Raw genomic sequence first — 25,910 nt, 5'->3', positions numbered from 1 at the left:
TATAGCCCCACTGTCTAGAATCAGATTGAGATATATGTTCTAGGTCAAGCTTCTGCCTGGTGCTCTCAAAATGGCTCTCAAAATCACCATCTCACACAAGGGCACCAGATTGGGGAAAGCTGGAGTACACAACACTAACTGACTCAAAGGTTGGCCAATCATTGAACAGTCTACTATTTGGTCACCAATTGACTCTCATCTCAGTAACCAAGTCATCCCCACCTAACTTTCTGAAGCATTTGTTGTTGTTGTTGTTCCTGGAAGTACAGGTAGTCCTCGATTACAACGATTTCTGAATCCCACAGTTGTTAGGCGAGGCAACTTCCTGCTGGCTTCCCACAATCAAAGTCAGCGGGGAAGCTGGCAGGAAATTTAAAGTCCTAGGCCTGCAGACAGGTAAGTGGCTGCTGCCGGGTGGGGGAGGGAATGACGAGGGGAGGGTACGTGAGGGTACAAGAGGCGTGGTGCGGGTGTGAGGGGGGTGCAAGGCACCATGCAGGTCAGAGAGGATGCAAGGGTGTGTGTGAGAGGCTGGCACAGGTGAGTGCAGAGGGGCTGGGGGAGGGTCCACAGGTGGGGGAGACTTACCCAAGTGACTTGCGACCTTCCCTCCCAGCTTCCCTATTGACTTTCTGGGAGAGCCAGCAGGGAAGGTTGCAAATTGGGATCACATGATTGTGGGGTGCTTGGCAACTGGTCGTAAGTACAAATGGGTTGCCAAACAATCAGATCACTATCACATGACCGCAAGGGTGCTGGGACAGCTGGAACTCTGAGGACCGATTGTAACCACCATTCATTCAGTGCCGTCATAACTTGGAACAGTCACTGACTGAATGGTCGTACGTTGAGGATTACCTGTATGTTGAACCAAGCCGTGTACTCAAGTGCATGAAAAAACATCAGTAGAATATGGACAGTCTATCTGCATCACAGCAGTAAAATCAAAGTGGTAAGAAAACCTGATAAAGGGACCTCATTTTTTTCAAGGCCAGCCCCTTAACTTCAGATATATGCTAAGGTGATGAGTTCAGGGCGGGAAAACTAGTTTACATCAGAAGAGAATTTTAATTTATCTTTATTTATATAGATAATTATATAGATTTGACTGGGCAGATCTTTTTCTTCTGTCATACACACTTTTTGGTATCATAGTTTTTTTTTATAAAATAACCAGGTAAAGTAGCAATATAAATCAGTACATTCCTTGAGCCAAATGGCCTGTTTGCCACAATGGGATTAAAAATAGAAAAAAATATCCATGCATGCATTAGAGCAAAAAAGGAAGAGAGACTGGTTTTTTAAAAAAAAACCCTTGTAAAAGGCAAATAGAAACAGTGACAGAAACAGCACATAATACGACAAATTTGTGAAAAGTAAGCTAATTTCATCCTCACTTTTACAACATTTTAAAGTGCAAAGAAGCGTAAGATTTTTTTAAAGGCTACATCATACAAGCAAATTATATTCCCTCGTGCTTCAAAAATAATAAACCTAGAAGTTATATTTTATGGACAGTACTGGAAAAGATGCCTACATCTATTGTGTAGCACCAAGAATTGATATGCACATAACTTAAAATCCCAATAAAACCCCAATAAAAGTTCTTTATTTTTGCTTGTTTTTGTCTTAAGAGTTTCTGCCCTTTAACAGCAGACAAGCTCATCCCTTGCCTTAGTAAGTGAGGAAACAGTTTATTTTATTCGCCTGACTGCCATAGGCTCCATCAATTTGGCATTGGAGTAAGAAAGAAGACATAATATTAAAGAGAGAGTGCATACATCTGCAAACACACATGAACAAGATGGGAGACAATGAATAGCAATCATAAAGGACAGAGGCAATGCAAACATAGAGATTTATGGGTCTCTCACACACCTACACACTGGATTATCTTGGTCTGATGCGCTACAAAATTGGAGGAACATGGTTGCTTCTGGGCTGTTCCTGGACCAAAAGCTTCTCTCTGCACAGGGTTTGCCAAGGTGGGGAGCACTGGGGAGGCAGAGATGTCACTGCAACAGTTTGGAATTAGTCCTCTGGTGGTGACAGACACTCAATACCCAAAGGTTTCCTGTGAAGCATAGACCATGTAGAGGAAGCCATCTTCATCCTTCTCTTGCTCATAGATCTCAGAGATTGGGGTGGAAACGCTCACCATGCTGTGCTGGTTCACCAATAGGAAGAAAGCCTGGGTTGGATTCAGCTGTAGCCGGCGCCTGAGGAGGTACAGAAGGCAATTATTGACCTGGAGTTAAAACAGGAGCATAACAGAGCATGCACAGCTAATGCTAGTTAAATAAATGAACAAGAGATGGGGCACCAATACCACAAATGACTAAAAACTAATGGATTTTGATGCTATGTTATTACCTGTCCTATCCTCAGATTAATAACTTCCCTTTTCTATTTTTTTTTATTTTTTTTTAAAATCCCCATAATGCAGGCTATGCAGCAGGACAATAGTAATGGTGACGTGAGCATCTTAACAAGACATTTCCATGGGAACGGCAGTCCCGACACATCCTGAAGACAGCATGCTCATTTGCATCAGACCTCCCAATCATGCTGCCTTCAGAATGTGTCGGGACTGCCATTCCCAGAGAGGTTGGAAAAAAAGCTGCATTGGTGAGGGTCAGGTTGGGCAAAGTTGCTTTACACTTTTCATTCAACAGTTTACTCCTAGTTTGGATACTGATAGTTTCAAGGACTCATATTTCTATCATACACGATGATAAAGGCATTGCTTTACCTCTATGTGTGTCTCTTCTGCATGCATTAATTATCTTGGAAGGCCTCAAAGTGTCCTTCTGCATGGTTTGCAATTGCAGCAAGAGCTAATCCAAATAAGGACTAAGAGGCTACGAAGCTGTTTAATTCTCAAGAATGTGCAGCTTCAGGGAAGAGACAGAAATTTATTACACTTCTGATGACCTTGGTAACTGCATCTTGATAAGTGCAGTCCAGTAAATTAGTCCAAAATGCAGGTAAGAGCTGGTGCAATTCTGCATCCTCATCTTCCTGAAGAGGCAGAATTGTCACTACAGTCCTTGTAATAGTTCAGCTTTGGGAACCAACTGGGGCTGGCTTGGGAGGGTGATGTCTTCCAAACAATTGCCTATATACCTGTACAGTAGCAGGCAATGGATTATGGAGGTTTCCCATCTGTAAATGGGAATGTGCATTACTTTGCTTACTTCAAACTGTGGCAAGCCAGCCTGTTGCATTTGGGAACACTCTTACTCATTCTAATGCTTGACACTCTAAACTTCTGCCCCCAAATCTTTCCCTGATTTGAGCCAGCTTCCTTTCTTCTGGGTCCATTAGGAGATGGTTAAAAGGCAAGGCACTCTACTTTCATGCCATAGCAACCAAATTCTGAGCACTATTCTACTCAACAAGAAGGATGCTCCATGCTCCTTTGATACCTGCAGCAAATCACAACTGCTTTGAAATATTTCACTTACCGGATTATTTTTACCAATTCACTCATATTAACATGATCAGGAACTAGAAATTTGGTCTTATCCAGTACAGGTAGCTGCTTCTCCCCTTTGTATCTCTCAATAATGACCTAGTGAGGAAGAAATTGGCACTGTCAGGTCCTTTCTTGCCCAGGAAAATTAAGAAGACAATCCTTATTAAGGCAGCAAACATTATTTGCGAGTAAGTAACACTTTTTAGGATCCAGACGACTGGGTCCTTCTTTACTGATTTGTTCTGAATTATTTTCTTCTTCTAAATAATTGGTTTGTAACCTGTGGTCTGAAATGCAGGAAACAAAGGAAAAATGGTTCAAATGGTTCAAATTTGCGAGATCACAAAATCTTGTGGGATTTTGGTATCCCATTCAAAATCTAATTAAATTTCAAGCAAGAGCACAAAAATATTTTTTAAATCTAATTTAAGGGCCCCAAGAAAGCCCTTGGAAGAGATGCAGGTACTGTATTGCTGAGCTGATTTATGTAGCAAGTCTGTAAAAGCTTTCTTTAATAATAATGTAGAGTCTGTAAAAAGAAAAGATAGGGAACCACTGTTCTACATCAGTAGAATATGAGCAATTACAATGGTGTTCAATCATACACTAGAGAAAGATGGTACTACTATGAAAAATTATACAAAAAGAATAATAAATTTAACACATATCATTATACTTTTGCTTTATTATTATTACTATCACTACTTCCTTATTGTGTGGTCACAGAAAGAAAAAACTTCCATTGGTGGCCTAAATAAAACTAAACCCTAGAAATCTGTGTCTAGCAAAAGACATTTAAGGCCAAATTAAAATTATGTAATAAGCAACTGCATCTGTTCTCTTTTCTTACTCAAAAGTATAAGTTCTAGCCACACCCTGATGACATATGATCATCAAACTCACTGTACCTTTGAACACTGATGGCGGAAGAATCGCTACATGTAAGCAGATGCTCACCCAGAGGAGTTCTATATAATCTTAATGGCTATTCAGAGGTCCTAGTTATGTGAACTGCTTGCATGTAGGGGCTCCTCTCCAAACATCTGCACTCCAGTTGTGGATGTCAATCAGCTACATGATATTGGGGGGCAGTGACTGTATTTCATGACAGTAACACATGGAATATGACGCCGAAATAGAAAGGGCTTTCTCACTTTAGAATGACAGATGCAACATGTTCAAGTAACACGGTGGGGAATTAACTTCCCATGGAAAGCCAGCGTATCAGAAGAGCTCGAGCTCACTTTCCCCCTGACATCCTAGTTCTTCATTTCAATTTTGTTTTCCCTTCACTATAGAAAAGCATTCAAATATACGATTGCCTCTTTTTGTTTTGCTATGTCTGTTTATATTCCCGTGCTATACCTTACCAACTAAATTGTTTGCTGATCTTGTTCTTTTCACAACTCTTTCTGTATACTGTTGCAATCCATATACATTCACTGTACTTAACTACCTATAAAAGGAGTATATAGGAGTATATTAGCTCTTGCTGAAGGGGAGTATTGATGTGCCAATTCCTCATCAGGTCACATTCCCTCCAAGGATATACAATGCTTGCAGCTGCAGCCTTTACTTCAAAGGAAAAAGAAACTAAGATCATTTCTTTTGACACTCCCCAGAATCATGCAGAGGAGACAGCTGAGTTGATCATTCATCTGTATTGGGGCTTTTGGTGTGTAGATTACTCTTAATTGCTTGAGTTCTTGTAAGCCTATGCTTGAGCTGTCAGTGATAGCATCTAGCCATCTGTCCTCTGTCAGCTTCTTTTTCAGTTGGCCCTCATTTTTCCAAGCACCAGTGTCTTCTCCAGTGACACTTACCTTCATATTATGTATCCAAAATAACTAAGCTTTAGCTTCGTTATTAATGCTTCCACTGAGAATATGGTTTTACTTCATCTAATATTGAATTATTTATTCTTCATGTCATCCAGGGTATTCACAACAGTTGCCTCAATAGCACATATCAGAGGCATCCATTTGTCTTTATCTTTTCTGATCATCCAGCTTTCACAGCTATATATCAAAACTGGGAAAACCATAGCCTTGACAATATGTGCTGTTGTTAGTGTGATGTCTCTGCATGTTAATGTTTTGTCTAGACATCTTAATGTCCTTCTAAGAAGCAGACCTCTCTTTGGTCCATTAGCTACTGTACAATCACCATTCCTGTGAATTTTTGAGCTTGGGAAAATAGGGCTGCTACTACTTCAACTTCATCTGTCTGCACTGAGCTGGCAGCTTATTAACATAATCTTAGAATTTTGTTTTTGTTTTTATATTGGCAAGCAGACTGGCTTTTGTACATTCCTCTTTCAACTTCAAAAAGAGATTCCTTAAATCTTCCTAATTTCTATCTCTCAGCTGAGGTCATCAGCATATTTGAAGTTGCTGATGTTTCTTCTAGCAACTTTAATTCCAATTTCTATTTCTTCTAAAACAATGCTTTTCATAATATACTCTGCATATAAGTTAAAGGAACAGGGAGACAATATATGACCTTAGCATGTTCCCTGATGAAGCCTGGATTTCAAAACTTTGACCATTATTTTACTAGCATGTGGGATAAAAACAATTGTTTGGTAGTTTGAATATTCTTTAGCCCTGCCCATTTTTCATATTGGAATATAAATTCATCTTTTCTGCTCCCTTGGCCAGTTTTTGTCCACCACAGAAATATGCAAAACTGAGAACAGTTGATTTTTATTGTTTTTTATACTTAAAATGAACTTATTTCCTTCAAGCAAACATTTACAAAACTAAAGAAAATGTGGATGACTTTAAGTTGAAAGTTAAGCATACAAAAAGCAAAACAAAACCCCTTCTATGTCTGCCCCCCAACCATCAAGGCTGGCCGCAGCTCAGCTAGCAGTCACACGGGGTAATTAGGTAATTTTAGTTAATCCTTCACTGAGATTTGCAGGGTGCTTTAGAAGAGGGGTCACGTGCAACCCTGACTGATCTCAAAAAGGCTAAGCATGGCCAGGCCTAGTTCATACTTGGATGAAAGGCCACTAGGAAATCCTAGAGCTATAGGATAGACTGGAGGCTGAAAAACTTCTGGAAAGGAAGCAACAGTAAACCACTCCCTTACTGTCTCCAGGTAAACTACATGAATTTGTGCATTGACTTGAATGTCTCTCCACCTTTAGAGGGGTTAGAAGAATAACAAACTGAACATAGCTAGTTACGTCTAAAGTTGCTGGTGGCTAATTACTACATTGTGGGAAACACCAACATTTCTTTACAGCTGGGTTCAGAGATCAAGCCAATTTAAGCGACTATTACAAAAACACTTTATGGTTTATGGCAGAAATCAGCAGGATTTTCAGACAGTGGATGCCAGCCTCACAGGGGCAAAAATACCCTCTTATTTTAAATTCTTCTTCAGATCTCTTGTGAAAAAACAGATGTGGTTATCTTGGAAGAGTTGGGTCATTCTCCCAACTCTTCTGTCCTGTCCTCCTAGGCCTTGGGCCTTGGGTTAGGGTGGATGGAGACCTCTGTTGGATGTTTCCATATGTTTTGCACTGAGTGGCTGGATCCCATCTTGTCTATCTACTTTGCACTGTGTTTTTATCTCGTTTTTTTTTTCCTGGCTATTTTGTGAGCTGCCCAGAGTCTGTCTGGAGTTGGGCAGCACCTGAATCGAAATGAAATGAATAAATGAATTATCTACGGGTGCATAAACCTTTAAGTTGGCTCTACATGACTAGCAAAAGGGGAATTATCTACAATTATCAAATGTAATCTAATTTTGCTTTATTTCTACAGATAGCAATTTCTAAGCAAAAAGTATACACAGCCCGGCTGTTAATTGAAACATTAATCTACTAAAGCCTTGCAGAATGTCACAGTAGTGACAAAGCTGTTTCAAAAAGACAAAGTTTAGATTACAATGTTTTAAAATCTCTTTCTCCCCTGTGGTCTCCTTGGCTCATTTTAGGCAGCAGAAGCTGTCTGTGATTCACCTAAAATCAACCAGCTACCAACATATAATATATTTAGGCAAAGGTTATGTGGTCATGAGACCTGGCAGGGACACAGGAATTGGCAGGTGGGGAAAAGAAAGTTAATATAGAGTAGGAGAAGATAGCTTTGGAGAGAAAAATGATAGCGCTGAATCGTTCTAGGCATTAAATAAGATTATTTTGAAGCACAGCAGAAGCTTGGATATCACCTCCTTTGGGGCTGCATATTAGCATCCAGAAAATCTTTAAAATGAATTCCTAGTCTTTAGTCTATCTGTCCCTTTATCATCCGCTAGATGCTAGTAAGAAAGCTGGACCAGAATTATACAAAACAGAATTCACCTCTTTTCCCTTCTCCAGGATGGAAGTTTATTTAAATGTCGAAGCTGGCTTTCATTCCTTCATTTCTATTCCTTCTACTGTTACAATAAAAATGGCACAATTTGTTTGAACAATATTTTAAACAGAATAGGAAAAACTTTCCCCTATTTTTCCCCAAGCCATTCACATCTTATTCAGATGTAAACTGGCAGGTTTCTTGGACTCAGTATCAGATGGATGACATCTGACACTTGAAGCAGAACTTAAGACAGCAAACTTGTGATAGAACAGCTGCTGAAAAGAGTCTCACCCTGAATTCTCCCATAAAGTTTTAAGGTCAGTGTAGGTGGCCCTGAACCTTTTCCCTAGAATCCTGCAAACAGTACTAGAGATCCCAACATAATTTGTTATCTTTGGATGGAAGTCAGCTTCTTAGTATCAGATGACACCTAAACAAGGCTAGAGCTAAAGTGTTCAATTTAGATATAATTCCACAGCACATATATCCACAGAGATCAAAATAATGAAATATGCATTGTCTCATCATGACACATACTTTGCTCTTTTGTATCAGTGTTGCAATGTCAAACACAAGAATGGAAAGGGAGGAGTTTGCATCACAAAGTCATCAAACAAGGTTGTCATTTCCCCCTACTTGCCATCTTGCTTGTCTGTCCCCGCCCACGCCTATGCTTGTCACTTACTCCTTATCTAAACTGGAACAAAAGGAATTGGATGAAACTAGTTCTGTCAGCTGACTGTAAGGTAGTGAAGTAGATACTCCAAGGATGCGTTAAAAGAGAGCAATTCTGGTTTTAAGAAAGGCATAAATGTAGCTTTTCCTGTTCATCTTGCACTGGAGAGGTTGATGGGAATGCTAAGGGTGGCAGTGAGAGAGACATATTTAAAAATCCCATGATTCCTTAATGTGTTTTAAGCCACTTAAAGAGGTAAAGCATTAAAACCATTGTAAAACACTGTTAAACTACATGCCAAATGTCATCAGTAAAGGGCCAGGATGTGGACTGTGATCTGTCAACCCAGCCGTAACATAAATCATGTTGTTTGGGGATCTTATTAATTTATTTTTCCTAACTTGTATTCTGCCATTCTGTCCACACAACACTCAAGGCAGCTTACAATAAAAATACAAACTATAAAACATATAAACAATACCATGAAAATGAGAGGCAAAAAGAAAATCATTATACTTTCTGAACCAGTCACCCCTTATCCAGAAATCTTTTAGAAAAGGGTTCAGAATGCACAGCATCGCTTTTGAAATCGTTAAAGCAGCTGCATCTCTTTCTAAGCTAGCATGGCTGTTTCAGAAATTGTTCCCAGCTATCTCTACATGCATGAACATGTGCAGCCCTGTAGCTCTGCACTTCAAAGACAGCCAGGAACAGCTTCTGAAGCAGTGTGAGAGCTGGAGGAAAAAAGATTGCTTCAACAATTTGAGGGAGGTGCTACTGTATATTCCCAAGCACTTTTTTTGAAGGATTCATACTACTAACAAAGGCCCATCTATCTAATATATGGGCTGGAGCACAACTGCTGCATTCAATATGTAATCTACAAAGAGAATTTCATCATAAAATGTATTTATTTCATCATCAATTTTAACTGATACATGGCATTAAAATTAAATATCTAGACGACAATTTCTTTAAATTAATTTCTTCTTCCCTTTTTGCCCAGAAATGAGTTTTGGCTGTCACAATCTGCATGCTATCTCTGTGCAATATTCATATAAGAGAGTTGCTGATTAATATTCACTTAACTCAGTTGTTGATTAATAAAAGTTCGCAGAACCTGCCTGTGCAAACTTTCTGCCGTTGGGCAAAACCTTTTTGGATATGAGATTTCATCACAAGTGGCAGGGAAAAAAACCAAGAGCTTAAATTATTTTATCACCTAAGAACAATAAAGGGAAGAAAAAAAAGGAAAAAAAGTTTAGAGGATTATTGGTAGCAAGCCTCTGCTACGCAGTGCTCTCCAGTATGTTTTTGTAGTAAAACAAATTACCAGATTCCATTTTGCTCTAGAACAGAAATGATATAAATAAGAATGTTTATATATTAACATCACCATGTAATAAGTAAAACACCATACTTCCATTCAGATAACCAGTTACTACTATAGCAAAGGATATTCACTGATACACATAGGTAATATTGCAATAAAAATTCCAGTTGCAAAGAAATCTTTTGAAAGGAAAAACTCAAAGAAAAATTAAATATGATGCCAGAGAACATGGTTACAAGCCTTATGGAAGCCAAACGTTTCTGTTCACTTCATGTAATAAACAGAGAGCAGTTTTGCTTTTTGTTCCCTATCATCACAAGAGATGATTTACTACAGGAGTTAGTAAAGTTGGCCCCAACTTCTTACTCCCATTAGGAGACTGGCCAAAAGCAACAACTTCTTCGTTCTTAACTTGGCATGAGATATGCCTTAGTAAGAGGAGACATATGTCATAACTTGACCAGTTCTCCATCACCATCCCAATCACCACTTTTCAGGGGAAAGAGTCCCCTGTCCCTCCTCTCTTGCAAATTATTTCAGGGACTTCCAGGAATAATACTCCCCCATTCCCAAAACCTGAATTCAATTGTGCTATGACCCTGATCAAATAGGTTTGCAGAAGAGGAAATACAATTTGTAGAACTAATTCCTAAAATTAGCAACATACATAAACAAACTTTCAGCATAAGAAAAAAAAAAGGGAAATACTTTACGATCCTGGTGTATGACCTACAACAGGGATCCTCAACCTTGGCTGGCTGGGGAATTCTGGGAGTTGAAGTCCACACATCTTCCAGTCGCCAAGGTTGAGGAACCCTGACCTACAAGACACCTATCACGTTCCAGGGATTTATACAGAAAGATTTAAAAGCATAGATAATCTCTGTACTTACTGGAATTTTGTTTGGATGTTGTTCTCGGATCTGCTGTACCTCTTTGCAACGATCCGCTGTGAAAGTGAAGCATAATTGATTTAGGAATCTGAAATATTTTTCCAGCCTATATATATTCTACACTTCTACAAGCCTAAGAAAAATTATGGAAGAGGGAGTGAGGGTGAGTCTGAGGTTTTTTCCTAAAAAAGAATCACATGAATCATACCAATCCAAATACAGAGGCATGCTGTCAACAGTAATATTTATCAAGAAGAACATTTGGTATTCCCACAACAGCATCGTCCAAATGTTCAAGCCATTTGAATACAAGCTCTCGAGATGTTCACCAAGGATGTGAGCCTCACTACTCCCTCTCCATTTGCACCTCACATACAATGTACCTAATTCCCTTTAATCTACCAAGGGAGGTAGAGACAAAATTCTAGAATAACACCCACCTGTTCTTGAAGCATCTGACACTGTGCAATGTAAACGAATTAGTGCCTGCCTATTCTTCTATTTACTTGAGTAGCAAAAGTATTTTAGTATTAGTTCATGTATTTTAAGAATTACATACAGTAGCCTGTTTCCTGCCCAAAAGGAAGCTGTCAACTCAGTTTCTATCAGCTATCTTGCTCATGCACAGAAAACAGGCCTGGTCCATTTTTTTTTTTTTTTTTTGCCTTGTTTAAAAGGATGCTATGGGTTGCTATACGGTTCTGCAAGTCTTTAAAAAAGTCAGTTTTTCCCTTTTGATCAAGCACACAATTAAATCCATCATTTTCAGCCCTGTCCCCTCTGGAGGGTTTTTGGATCATAATGCCCACCGGCAGTAAGGGTTCCCTTGTCCTTGATTTTCCCATCTTTCAGAGGTAAGCAGAAGGTAAGATGAGATCTATTAACTCAGATCTATTGCATTATTTGCAGCAGATCTCCAAGGATTTCTAACTGTTGAACATTTCTACTGCAAAGTAAAAAAATCTTCTGCGTGGCTGTTTTTATGTTCTTCTTCAGAGACTTCATCTGCAAAATAGGAATGCTAATTGGTTGATTTTGACCATAGCCCTTTTCAGCTTTTCAAGCCTATTTGTTACATTAGAATTCCTAGATCCCATATACATTTGTACGTATTTCACACGTGATCATTTGATTCAGTCCCCTGAACCAGGATGAGGAATGTCAGTGAAACAAATAGTAAAAATGACTTCTATTTTCTATTCTGCTGCAAAACATGTTTCTGGTTAAGCTAGTATTTATTGGTAATAAATTAGATTCTACTACTAGCATAACACCTAACTGGCAAGGTCTAGAAATACAATACTGTAGACTAGACAGAGGCCTGGGAAGTACATAAAGGTCAATGCAAACAAAACAAAAACAAACCATCGCCTGTAATAAAGGGTCTCTAGTTACCTCTTTCCCTGGGAGAGCCGATAGGAAGCAGAGAACTCAAAGCTATGTTTACATGAGATTTCATTGTCAACAGCAAGGAAGATAACTTATTAACTTTGCTCAGTGTCAGATACTGTTCCACTTGTTCACAAGCAAGAACAGCAAGTTTCCAGGAAGCAAGACACAACACCATCACCTTAACTCATGATCAACAAGCCAATGTTAAGGACAGGGACTTGCAGGTGGCTTGCTTATTCCCAAAGGATCACATGAATTGAATATTTTTGCAAGAAACTGTCTTAAAAAAAAAGAGGGCTGGGTGGGAGCAATTAGCATTAGCCAGAACAATATCTGTAGTCAAAGTACTGAGGATTAAAATAAATTTGAAATCTTAAATGCAGCCGAGCACTTAACTGAAGGCTAGCCAAGTTATTCTGTTATTGCAAGTATTACATACATCCTGGATCTACCTTTTTCCACAATTGGAGTGGTGCAAATTATTGAAGAACAAAATCAGAACTGGCGTCTGAGTTTCTCGTGAGCCTTATATTTTGATACCAGCAGAGAATGCTGATCTAAAGAAAGATGTCAACATGGGGAAGGAATAACTAGCACATAATTATCACACATGCAATACGAATATTAATGTGACATCTAGATTGCATATACATTAATCATTGAAATAAGCATTCTAAGGAACCATGTAGGTTGGTCTTTTCATATACAACAGAGAAAGAAGTACAATTAGAAAAACAGAACTAGGAATTCCTAGAAACACACATTTCTAGTATCTAATATAGTATGACTTAAAAGTTGATATCCTGTCTGTAAATATTAATAATAAATTAACCATTTACCACCTTAACACAAAACTGATTGCCTTAGACACTAACATCTGAGAGCTGTTGCAATTTATGAGCCATTGTTTGAAAGCTGTCTAGAAACAAGAGATGTGCCAAATCTGATTCTGGGAGTGTTTTTCACCTAGAACAGCCCATTCTACACATTCTAGGAATGGCTTCTGCCTTTTCTCAACTATATCACCCAGAACAGGAAGTGGTTGGTCATGTTCCAGAGTTAAATCACTCAATTTTTAACTTTTCTACTAGAAATCTTTAGCTGTGACCTTCATCTGGGTTCTCCAATGTTTTATTATAAAACCTAAGAATAATGGCGGCTATGTTGGCCATGGGAAAATCCATCCATCCATCCATCCATCCATCCATCCATCCATCCATCCATCCATCCATCCAATGCTTTTATTAGTGAACTGAAGTTGTACAAAACAATTGCAGATTTGAGTTTCAGAAACTTTTCCTTAGGCAAGCTGTTTTGTTTTTAATTGGAAATCAGGAAAAAAGAGCTGATTGTGGAGGCCTCTCTATACAAGCTTATAATGTTAGATACTATGATGGGAAGCTTTCAAACCTGCAAAATGACTCTTACCATTACTGAGTAGGATTAGATAGCAGTAAGGGCTCTCCCAAAGCAGTAGTAGTAATAAAATATTTATAAATCCTTCATTTTGGAAAGATCAATTTAAATGATAGAAACAGTTTTCATCCTATCAAGGTACACAGACCCTTGACCAACAGAAAACAGAAGAGACTATTTATTAGTTAATGTATCAGTATCAGTATACTGATATATAATTATCCCTCAACCATATTCACTGGCTGGTTCACACAACACACTAAGCCATAGTATGATTTATTTGGTTTTGGATCCTGTGTAAATATAACCTATAAGACCCAGTGTGGTATAGTGCTTAGTATAGTGTGGAGATCATTAGGTGACTTTGAGCCTATTACTTTTTTCTCAGCCTAGCCTACCTTACAACATTGATGTTGATAAAATGGAAGTATAATCCCATATCAGTTGTTTTTGTTCCTTAAACAAAGGGTGTGATGAATAAATAAAACAAACTCTGGTTTAGGGTGGTTATGAATCCAACAATTATCAATTAATTTCTAAAATAGGTCCCAGTGCATTATGCCGAATTGGTTGTAGGTTTTGAGGTCATTAAATTGCCTACTTGAATCTCCCACTAACATCACTCCCCCTCTGCTTACACTTTACACAGATCATCCTGCAATCAAGCCAACATTTCACAAGGGGTTGAAATTTTTTCAAACTGATTATATAGCCTCAAGACTGGAGTTTACTGCTGGCTAATGGGGAGAGCTTTATTTCTGTTATGGTTTAAAATAGGAAATAAATCAAAATCTGAGAAAAGCTTATTTTATTCCCCAGCTTACTTAGGTTGTTTTTAAGTAGCTTTTGGTTACTACCATGTAGAATTATAGAAAAGTATAGTTAAAAACAATGAGATCTAGCTGATGAAGTTCTTTTTGTCATAACATTTGTGCTTTCCAAGAAGCACCCTAATAAAAGGCATTTGGAAAGCTCAGGTTTCATGACGACTTATCATGAGACAAGCAACTTCAGCCTCCAATTTGCTCACATGTTCAAGGGGAGAACAGAAATTGAAATGTCAACAACTACTGGCAAGCTCAAAGCTGTCTTAGGTTTTCAGCCCACAACCAGCCATCAGGAAAATAGCAAGAGTAGATTATTTTATCTGATGCTCACAGCTTCATAAGGAACACAGTGACCTGTAACTAACCCAAGATAACACTGAATTGGAGCTAGGATACTTGTGCTCTTTCTCTCTCTCTCTCTCTGTCTCTGAAAAATGATAGCATAAAAGCAAGAGGTCTGGCAAAGAGAGAATTGGTGTGCAGATATAAATATAATGCATAGGGAAATCCTGTGCAGATATCGAGCTACGCCCACAACTGAACATCTGGAAAGGGGATCAGGTACAAACATTGTTTTGTCCCTAACATCTACACGTTCAATATTGCATTTGCACATATAACCAAGCAGTTGACATAACTGAGTCATTTGCTTGTTTGGGCAAATGTTTACCCTTGTGCACCAGCAGCATATGAACGAGGATCTGTCAGTCAGTTGAAAGTAGCCATTTTGGATCCTCCCAGCTGCCACAAAAGAAGCTGAATGGGCTTCACTTCCTAGCTCACTCCAATAAATAAAATACAATAAAATATAATGCATAGGGAAATCCTGTGCAGATATTGAGCTACACCCACAACTGAACATCTGGAAAGGGGATCAGGTACAACCATTGTTTTGTCCCTAACATCTACACATTCAATATTGCATTTGCTGACTTAGGGAGTGTACTACCTATGTTGATAGTCATTGCTAAAGATGGCTTTAAGAAGAAAATTGGCACATTCTTGAAAGTCAGGTGTATTAGCTGGGAAAGGACTTACAAATGCTAAACTTTTATAAAGCAAGTCGAAGGGAGGAAAAGGATATGGGAATTTAGTACTTTCTGGAAGTATCAGGATGAATGTATTAGGATGCTAACATACATCAAGGTTGACTGCACTTGTGAAGGAATAATTTAACAAAAAAATCAGAAGGTCTGATGTCTACTCAAGTATTTTACAAATGGATAGTACTACGATGCCCAAAAGCATATTACTTAGTGACTGTATTCACTTCACAAGCTAAACCTGAATTAACAAGACATGGCTACTGTGATCATGTAACAAGCTAAGGCAACATCTGGGTCCCCACAACATGCTGAATTATTGATTTTAGCTCAGTTCAGTATGTTGTGCTAATCCAGCCAGAAAGACTGCTAAACTTTGAGTTTTGAAAGTACTTCAAGCTTCCCACTTTATACCTGTAACAATATTTACTTGATCTATAATCCTGGATACAGCAATGCACATACAGGTCCTGTTGCATCCAGACTTCTGTAAATCATTATGTGACTGACCACAACCTTGTATTTGGAAGCCAGAAAAAGGAAAATGAGAATACTGAGAAGGCATTGAGGGCACTATTTAATTATGGCCTTTTAAAATGATTTGTTATTTCCATTCTCTTCTCCCATCAAAAGTCTCAGAAATACCTTAACTGAAGAGAAAGGAATAATGGTGACTCTACCACAGTACTCATGGAAATAAATAAGGATTTCTGGTTCATAGTTTAAATTTCACCCCAATTATGAACTTGCCAGGTGGCCTCAGGCAAGCCATTATCTACTGGTTTTTCTTATAGGAAGAAGAGAGTAAGAAAAACTCTGCTCAGTAAGACCAAAGGACTAATCTACCCCTGCATTCTGTGCAGAATTGCACCCAACCAGATTCTTCCAGGGAGCTCACAACAGTGCTTCTTAATCCCCAAGTATCCTTGATTTAGCTTTAGTGGATGATCCACTATTAGAGGAATGAAGATGATCGTGATGGTACTGGACAAAGGTATAGGGCTATTACAAAAATTATTGCAGTACAATAACTGATATGAAATGCATTGAGCACAAAGGAGACTGCCATGTTAATAACAAAAACATGTATCGCTATCTTAAGCTCCATTTATACTGTATTTGATGATCACGTTACATAATTTAGATATGGAATGTCATCAAGAATATATGTATGCCTCTATATAGAATGAGATTCAGCAGAATAAGAATCAGCAAGGAAAACTATTACAACATGGACATTTTAACAAGCCACTTTTGGGCTGAAAAACATCAATTATAGTTTCAATTATTAGATTATACCTCCCACAATTATTATTTATATACTATGTAGCCTATTCTTTATTAGTTGGCTATTTAACACCATGTATTCACAGACCAAAGCAGCTTTGAAGACCCTGACCCAAGGACTCACAAACACATAAGAAAAAATGAGAGCGAAATAGACATGAAGTATATCGGACAGAACATAAGATTATTTTTATTCTCCTAACCATCTTCTTGGGACATAAAACTGTCTTCCAATAGACACTTGTTGACCTTTTGGTCTCATATAATCAACTTTCAGGTCTGTGTGAAGCCTCAACAAAGGCTCTATTCAATGTAGCTCTTCAGAATGACATGCCAACAGCTTCTAAATGCACCTTAAGGGCACAGTGCCATGCTGCAGACCTCCTATGAGTTTATGTACATGTGCCATAAAGCACAGAGGCCATTCAGAGCACAACAGCCTTCCTCCACACTTCCAAACTGATGCAAGACAAAGCATTTCTTTTTCAGCATCTAGGCGCTACCTCAAGAAAGACTGATTTGGCCATCAGAATTCAGGTGGCTCCAGAAAGCCAAGCCACTTTACAAGGCCTGTTTTTTAAATTTTCTATTACTACAATAAAAGTAAAACTGCTTAAGAGTTTGGGATTGAAACCAGGAGCCCTGGTTCAAGGCCCCATTACGTGACTTTAGAACTGTAACTTTTTCTTGGCCCAATCTATCTTATGCACTGTTGTTTTGACAATAAAAAAGAACCTTATTTATGCCACCTTGTGCTCCCTAGAGGAAGGGTGAGATACTCCAGGAATATAAGAACGTAAGAGACCAGATGTAGTGTAGTGGTTAAGGTACTGGACTAAGAGTGGGGAGACCCACTTTCTGGTCAATGCACAGTTACAGAAGCTCACTGGGTGATTTGAGGCCAATCATTCTCTCTCGGTCCAACCCACTGCGCAGAACTGTTGTTGTGGGGAAAAACAAGAGAACGGAGAACTAGGTATGCTGCCTTGAGCTCCCAAATGAAAGATGGGATATAAATCTAATAAATAAGTCACTGTGGCTTAATTCACACATAATGAAAAATCTTAAATGACAACGGCTAGATTCATATATACTAAACCTAACCAAGCAAACATCATGGCTTAGCAAATTATCTGAAGCAACTCACTGCATGCATTAAATTGAAGATTAAAACTTTCTTGAGGTTGAGGCTGTGGATTTAATATGAGGGAGAGAGCAAACACTTAGAGGGATTCCGAGAAATTTAATAATTGAAAAGAGAAACCATTGGTAAAAGAAGCTGTGGGATAAGCACCTCCATTTGATTATGAAAATGTATGTGCTTTTGGCAGTCCCTCTCACATTATTTTCCTTTTTATTGTTGGCCCAAGTGTACACTGTCGAGTTTCCATCAAGGAAGCGCCTTCATTCAGCTTTGAGGTTTTCTACTTCTATGGCTAAAGCATTTCACAGACTTGCACAATAAAACAACAGTGGCTGCCATGTGACATTACTACAAGGAAAGATGACACTCTGGGGGCTCTTTCTAGAAGCCAAAAGCAAATGTCAGCAATATTTCTGAAGTACAAGAACAATGAAAATCTCACTAATGCCCCACCCTCAAACCAAGTCAGACTACATTTAAAATCCTGGCATAAATCACAAAGAAGATGAAAAAAAATGCATTTGGTTATTTCCCAGTTTAACTGAGAGTTTAAAAAGAAAATAAATTGTGAAAGCGATGGTACAAAGTATTAAAAGGAACTTGAAAAAATCATAATTCTTTCTAGAAACCCGTTGTCAACAAGTTTCAGGTGCAGTGCATCTAAGGGCAGATAAGAGTGTTTTACAAGTGTTTTGTAAACATTCAATCATGTAACTGCCAGGTTTATACTGCTCAGGCTGCCCCACTGCTGTAAACTTTGCAGCCTGAAAAGGCTACTTGACCCAGAGGGATTTTCTTTAATGCATATCACTCTGCTTCTTAAAGACCTCCCTTTTTTTCCCTTTCCCCAGAATTGTGGTCCTGTGCAGCTAGCTGGCCGACCCTCTTCCCCTCTGCCTTTCTTCCCAGAAAATGCAGAGAAAGCCAGCCAGCCGAGGAAGCAAAAAAGGATATATGGAAAATCAGCTGAAAGGCACTCCACCGGCACAGCTGCCTGAGCTCACCATCCCACCCCCCTGCTGCTCTTGAGCTATTTTCATCCTGTTTGCTTTTGAGCTGGGACAGTTGGGAGAGCAACTGGAGGCAGACCAAGCGCCACCTGCCTCCTCCACCCAGTGGCATCCCAAGCAGTTGTTGCTGGCAGGGAGGGAGGAAGCCATCCTCACCCTCGGCCTGTTGTTTTTCTGAAGGCGGTCCACTGCTTTGACAGACGGCGGTAGATGCTGAAGTGGTGAGAAGGTCAGCACAGGGCATGGCACGTACTTTCCCTGGGTTGGTTATTTACTCTTGATTCAGAGTATTTGTCAACGGTTGGGGTGAGTCAGGGTGTAACAACAACAAGCTGCTTGAGCTGCATTCACAGTTGTGGCATGTGGAAGGGTCAGAGTTATGAAAAAGAGAGCCCACAACATGAGGGCAAAACAGATTTCCTTGAGTGTATCTTTTCTCTACAGCAAAGCTGCCTCCCCCAAACCAGGCACCTCCAGATGTGAGAATGTCAATAATCAACATTTCCCAGCCTGCACTGACATTGCTGGGAATTCTGCAGGTTGAAGTTCACACATCTGGATTCTGGAGGATGTCAAGATTCAGAAGGCTGAGGCAGTTTTGAAGCTTCTTAAAAACCAACACATTCATTGCTATGTAAACTTATGCAATAATAGATGTTATTCTTTTAAAAGCCACAGGACTCTTTATTGCTTTTGCTGAAACGCTAATAAAGATAACTGTTTTCTATACAGGTTTTAAAGCATTTTTATAATAATGCTTGCTCTTCCCCACAAACATCTTTAGAATAGTTTTAACTCTGACACATTTCCTTTATCTTTAATAAATTCAAGTGAAGTAGAAATTTAAGTGAGGAAACTTCGCTCAACAGAGTAATATTGCATTATGGAAAGCTACACCAGCACCTTTGGCACAGATGTTTGTAACTACCGAAACCACCTGGTGGGGGTGAGTAGGTGAAAAAAAAAGGCATCACCAATCCAACTTCCAGAACTCCAATAATTTAAGGTGGCCTTTATCAACCTGATGCCCTCCAGATGGGTTGGAACTACAACTTCCACTCTTCTTCAGATGATGGCCATGCTGATTAGGTATTCTGGGATTGTAATTCCAATCTATTCGGTAGTACTAGAGTGGGGAAGGCAGGCTTGAATCCTCTTGAATCTACTTTTGTGAAGATTTTCATCCACGCCATTTACAGTTTAAAAACAACTGGATTAATATTATGCACAAATGCAGTCATTGACTGGATCCTACTGCTTAAGAATTTGGGGTTGGGACTAGGGCCCCAGATTCCATTCCCCACTGTGTGACTTTGGACCAGTAATCTTCTTTTGGCCCAATCTACCTACAAGCATTGTTGTTCTGACAATAAAATATGGGGCGAGGGGGAGAACCCCTATTTGTGCCACTTTATTTCTTAGAGGAAAGGTGAGACACTAATGTAAGAATGTAAGAGAGAAAATGTAGCGTAATGGTTAAAATGTGGAACTGGGAGTAGCAAGACTCAGGTTTTAGTCCACCTACAGACACAGAAGCTCACTGGGTGACTTTGGGCAAGTCATACTCTGACTCCAACCTATTGCACAGGTTGTGATTGTGGGGGAAAGCAAGAGGAGAAAGTGCTGTGTAGGCCGCCTTCAGCTTCTGAATGGAAGGCAGGATATAAATCTAATAAATAAGCACGCAGCTTTTAGCAGACTACAAAGTAACAGTGTTATCAGAGGCCAAAACAGTATACAGAATGTTTAAAACTTTATCAAGAATGAGATATAATTACTTATGAGGAATAATGCAACATAGGAGAACTGATCAAATTTTTAACTGGCCAAAGTAAGTACAAAGTAACTATACTCTGTAGTGTTATGCTTAATGCAACCTATTCCTCTTTCCCACTATGAATTTTCCAGCTGTGGCTTGTGTTTAGCTATGCAGAACTTAAATTCCAAGAGTAGCTGCTCGCACAACATTGAAGCACTACATAAAGTTGCCTGAAAGTTGAACACCACCCCCACCCCAAGCACATCATGGAACCTGGTCAGAGATTGGCAGTATCACATCTGCTCCTGACTTCAGATAAAAAAAAACAAACAAAACCCAAGAGGCAACTTTTCCCTAAGAAGTTTCTAGTTGCATTTCATGATGTGATTAGGAAATAAATTCAATTCCATTCATTCCTCCCTGCCCCAAATTCTCCATCTACAAAATGGGAATGATAACAATATCTTTCACTTAACTGATATGAGGCTGAACTTGCTAAATAGGCTTATCTGTCTATTTGCAATGGATAAAAGTTACCCCAGGGAAACTTGGAAGGAAAGCTTCTGAATATCAGGGGGGAAAAAAGTTTTTCTTACAGGCTGGTGGCTGTCTTGAGTATTTGCCAGGGTAGAAAGCAAGGTATAAATGAAATAAATGAAGCTCCTTCCCCACAGATTATAATTCACTCAAGGACACTTGGAGTACTAGAGATTCAGGACCCAAAAATGAATAATTTTTATTTATATAATGAACAATTAACAGAGCCTTCAATGCCAAAAGATGAAGCAATACAATCATGGAAGATATTCAGTGGCACAGAATTCTAATTCAGCCATGAGAGCTCTCTGGTACCCTCTGGACGTTGGATTTCATCTTCTACCCCCAGGATATGGAGGAAGGAATTACAAAGACCACACAATAGCTGAATAGAATTCATTGTAAAACTTTAAACTATTTTGCATTGAATTAAACTGTGACCAAAATATTTATCATAATGCAGATGACGAAGTGCTATATCATGTCCAGTAACTGGATTGTGAATGGCCACTATCTAAAGGTAATTTTCAGGCTATACATTTCATTTTCCTTTGACCTCTTTTATTATTCCTTCCTCTCTTCCAACAATAGATGTGTATATGAAATACACTCCCCTCAGGATATTTAATTTATTTGATAAAGTGGACAATGATCCACAAAAACTAGTGGGATTATAAATTGGTTAAGACTTTACCATGGAACTTTTTATTATTTTAAATATAATCCCAATAGGAATGTTAGGAGTCAAAACATTTAGAAGGCACAGTATTATCTATTGTTACAGAACATAAAACCTCCTTGTTTAAAAGTGTACCGCTGATATCATACAATGCCTCTAAATTTGGTGTTTTAAATAAGATAACATACAGCTTTGTTTTGAGAGTTATCATTTAAACTTTTTTTCAAGTTTCAGGTAGTTTTCCACTTCCATCCTAAACTCTACTTGGATGAATAACAAGTTGATTTTAATCAAATAGATTTTCAAAAGAGGAGGGTTTGGCGGAGTAGAAAAGAAGAAAGCTAGACAATAGACCTGTGCCTTTCAACCAGCTGTGAAAACTCTTATTGAGCTGGGTTGGAAGTCTCACAAAGGAGAGTTAGAACAAGAACCAGAAACAATAATACTGTATAGCAGTAGAGGACACAGATGGCTGCTTTGACCTATACAAACACAATGGTAACCTAGCATTCAAAATACAAGAAAACTCTTTATTATTACTCATTGGCATTTTTGATGAAATGCAAACCTGACCAGTAACTATTTTTCCAAACTCTCACAAAACTATTCCTCTCCCAAAGATGAAATGTTCAATCAGCAATCTCTTGCACTACTCCAATTCATCTCAGTAGGGCCCTTAAGAGGTAATTTCTAAAAAAAACCCCTCCCCACTACATAAAACCTATGCTCAGGAAAAAAAATCAAGTGTTCATTCTTGTTTCATATAGTTTGTTTTCCTTTTGGTCAGCTTTCATAACACCTGGTGGCCAAAATAGAACATTTTGACAAAAATCAAGAGAATTAGAAGCAATCAAAATGAGGCAATCTGGAGAGAGGAGGATCCAACTAGAGCTGGCTGGGGAATTCTGGGAGTTGAAGTCCACCCATCTTAAAGTTGCTAAGGTTGAGGAACCCTGAACTGGAGCAAAGCTGATAACGTGTGTTACATGCACATCCAGACAATTACAAGGCCTGCTCTTGAACCCTTCACCTTCTTAATTACTCAGACTCCCTGTATCCAGGTTTATTTTACAATCTTCATAAGGACTAGAAACAGTCTTTGTTTACAAATCAGAAATTATGGGCAGCTATGACCAAGAGAATGAGAGCCAGCTGGGTGTAGTGATTAAGGCACCAAGCTAGAAACCTTGGGGATAAAAGCCAGTTGGGTGACTTTAGACCAGTCATTGTCTCTTAACTCTTGGATGGCAAACCACTTTAGAAATCTTGCCAAGAAAACTGCAAGGACTTGTCCGGGCAGTCACCAGGAGTCAATACTGCTCAAAGGAAGGAAGGAAGGAAATGACCAAGAGGAGATTGTCAGCAGCACATTTAAAATACTTCCACTCCAAAAGTCAGTGGCAGCACACAAAAATTAAATAATTCAGTGAACAGTTAGCAAAGAATAAACATAAAAAACATACACTTCTAAGTTAAATTACTAATTAAAAATGACCAATACTCAGCAGGCATAGCAAGAGTGGTGTAAAGTGTGTTTTCAATGCCTGAAACAAGCTTTAGGGCAGTGTAGGTGGGTGCACATTAAAGACTCTTTGATAGCATTCAGGATGCTGGCTTTGTATAGAGGGCAAAGCTCTCCCATGTAAATTGCACTCATCCCATCCCATCCCATCATTTCCTCTAACTGCTTATTCTAATCCTTGGGGGGAAGGAAGACATGGATTTATCCCTCCCTTTGGGTTCTGCATTATTTTAAGTGAAAAAAGGAACAACATAGAGAAGATCGCCTCTAAGTTATCCTTACACTCGGCCCTACAGCAGTTTACAACCGACTCACAGGATGTGGGAATACTAAGAGCACAAACATAGCCAGCCTTTCGATAAAGCGGGCGAGGCCACGCCTGCCGTCTTGGACCCAAGAGAGATTTCCCGCAGAAGGGGAGCAAAGCGTCTCTTCTCCAGCACAAGTTTCTTCCTAAAGGCCTACCCCGCCCCCCCCCCCCCCCCCACCGACAGCTTGGCTTCCTCCAAGCCGGGGCCCGTTTTCCAGCCCTGCTCTCCAAGCCTATCAGCGCAGCGCCCGAGACGCAGGAACGTTCCCCAATCCCGTTTGCAGGCATTACATCACCAGCAGGCGGCGGCTAATTACCTTTGCCTTCTTTCCTGCCTCCCTGGCTGGCCAGCAGGAAACTTGAGGCTGAGGCTAAACAAAGAGTCAGCGGGCTCTGGGCGCTTTGAGTCTCCCAAGTGAATCGGTCTTCGGGCCTGGGAAACCACCATCCAGAAGCAGTATTTTGGGTGCTCCCCTCCCCATCTCCAAGGGCTTGAACCCGCAGCGGCTTGGATACAGAGGCTCTGTTTGCACGACCCAGCCCGAAGTAGCCTGGCACATTTTATTCTAGCGTGTTGTGTGAATCCAGAGACTTGCGCTGAGGAAATCAGGGTTAAATTAACCACGAATAGTCGTGGGAACACAGACGAAGAGTTCCAAGACACTGTTCGGGTCTGGCGGGCGTCAGAAGGTGCTCAGTTTTCCCACCTCCACCTCGAAGGGCAGTGCCTTTCTTTCCCACGGGGTATGCCCGAGAGATAAGCAGTACTGTGAATTCTTGTAACGAAGACAAAGGGCCGAACCCAGGAGATTATTACTACTAAAGGCACGGCCGAATCTATTTCGATCTGACAAAAAAAGGAAGCGTTTCTTGGCTAGTAGCGAAGTCTAAAGGTACAAATGGCGGCAGATCTTCTTCCACCTGTCTTCTCCAAGGAGGTGCCTTCTGAATGTGTAGAACTACAAGGCCCCTCATCCCCACCTGACGCGGCCCGCTGGTCGGTTTCCCATTTAGGTGAAAGGCTGAAGGTCTATTTGGGGAGGGGGCACCTTGAAGGCGAACACGTCCCCCCCCTTTCAATGCCACCGCGTCCCCTTCCAACCAGGCTCGCCAACCCCTCCAGGGTGGGGGTGGAAATGGAGCATCTCCGGAGGAAACGGAGAAGCAAACAAGAGCTCGCTGTGCCCACCGACTGAGTTGGAGGCCAGCGCCTTTGGCGGCCGCGGCACCGCCGGGCGTCTGCCCAGAAACTGTTCCAGCCTCCCGGGGCTCGGTCCCGCCGGTTGCTCTTTCCAAGGGGGCCGGGCCGGGCCGGGATGGGCGAGACGACGACCCTGGACACGCGCCAGCTTCCCAATTTCACCTCTTTCCCAGCCGCCGCGCTTCTCCGGGCGCTCCGACCCCCACCCCCGCCCCCGCGCAAAATCCAGTAAGGACTTACAAAAGCTCCGCCGCTGCTTGAAAGGCCGGTCCGAAGGCATCTCGGCCGGGAACGGGGGATACCGAGACCACCGCGCCTCAGCACGGAGAAGGTCCTCGCTAGACCGCAAAAAAGGCTGCCGCCGCCGGGACGGGAGCTCTCCGAGGCCCCTGGAGCTTGGGAAGCGGGGTCCGAAAGCAACCGCAGCTAAGCCGCAGCGCGCGCCTCCTCCTGCTCGGTCCGCCACCGCCGCCTGCTCCCAATCAGATGCATGAGCCACCCCGATCCCCGAAGGTGGCAGCGCGGCGGTGACTTCATCCCACAACCTCCTCAAAGGGGAGGTGCGCGATCCCGCCCCTTCTGCAGTGCGGCCTCGTTGCCGGGCGCACCGGCCTCAGCCCCGGGCCGCCCTTAGCGCTCTCGCTGGCGGTGGCGGGCAGGAGATTCGCTCCCCCCGGAGGGGGAGATGTCCGCAGATAAGGGGTAGCACACAAACCTATAAAAAGCACTGCCAGGAGTTCATCTAGAAATGATCCCAGAAAGGACACTGTTTATTCGTTTCATTCATAGTCATTTATTATAATTAATAATTCTCTTTGAACAAATCCCTTTGTTCAAACAGCTTTCAGTTTGGTGTTATTGAATTGCAGCAAAACTGGAAAAGCTGGTCAATGGCAGCAGAACCATCACCTTAAAAATTAACATATTTATTGCACTATAAGCTTTGGTGGACCACATGCATTTGATGTATAGACTGTTTGTCTTATGATTAACTGAAAATGCTGCAGATTTGCCGAGTTAAGTCCAAGATGACCTTCCAAGTCCTGCTTGGAGGAATCCAAAAGCTTTCATCTGTTTCTGGACTGATAGG

The 25,910-nt window shown here is 40.5% G+C and overlaps 1 protein-coding gene across 1 annotated transcript; it reads right to left on the bottom strand.

Moving 5' to 3' along the window:
- Nucleotides 1–1,062: 1,062 nt before the first annotated feature.
- Nucleotides 1,063–25,459, bottom strand: MAP1LC3A (microtubule associated protein 1 light chain 3 alpha). Its single transcript, XM_088154390.1, has 4 exons — nucleotides 25,061–25,459; nucleotides 10,694–10,749; nucleotides 3,468–3,574; nucleotides 1,063–2,219 (listed from the first exon to the last, which is right to left on the bottom strand). The coding sequence occupies exons 1-4, from the start codon at nucleotides 25,098–25,100 to the stop codon at nucleotides 2,057–2,059; spliced, it is 366 nt and encodes a 121-aa protein (XP_088010516.1). The 5' UTR covers nucleotides 25,101–25,459; the 3' UTR covers nucleotides 1,063–2,056.
- Nucleotides 25,460–25,910: the final 451 nt, after the last annotated feature.

The sequence above is a fragment of the Python bivittatus genome, unplaced genomic scaffold, assembly GCF_059951505.1.
Source record: "Python bivittatus isolate LINGU-HERP-01145 unplaced genomic scaffold, Pbiv_v1 ctg000700_np1212, whole genome shotgun sequence".
NCBI lineage: Eukaryota > Metazoa > Chordata > Lepidosauria > Squamata > Pythonidae > Python > Python bivittatus.
The sequence above is the reverse complement of the archived record's forward strand: the minus strand, read 5'-3'. Positions and strand labels throughout refer to the sequence as shown.

Excerpts from the sequence above, each read along its gene's own strand:
- MAP1LC3A (XM_088154390.1), bottom strand. The coding sequence starts at position 25,100 with ATGCCTTCGGACCGGCCTTTCAAGCAGCGGCGGAGCTTTT. Across the intron at positions 10,750-25,060 it reads CAAGCAGCGGCGGAGCTTTT|CGGATCGTTGCAAAGAGGTA; the intron begins GTAAGTCCTTAC and ends TCACTTTCACAG. Across the intron at positions 3,575-10,693 it reads AACATCCAAACAAAATTCCA|GTCATTATTGAGAGATACAA; the intron begins GTAAGTACAGAG and ends CTTCCTCACTAG.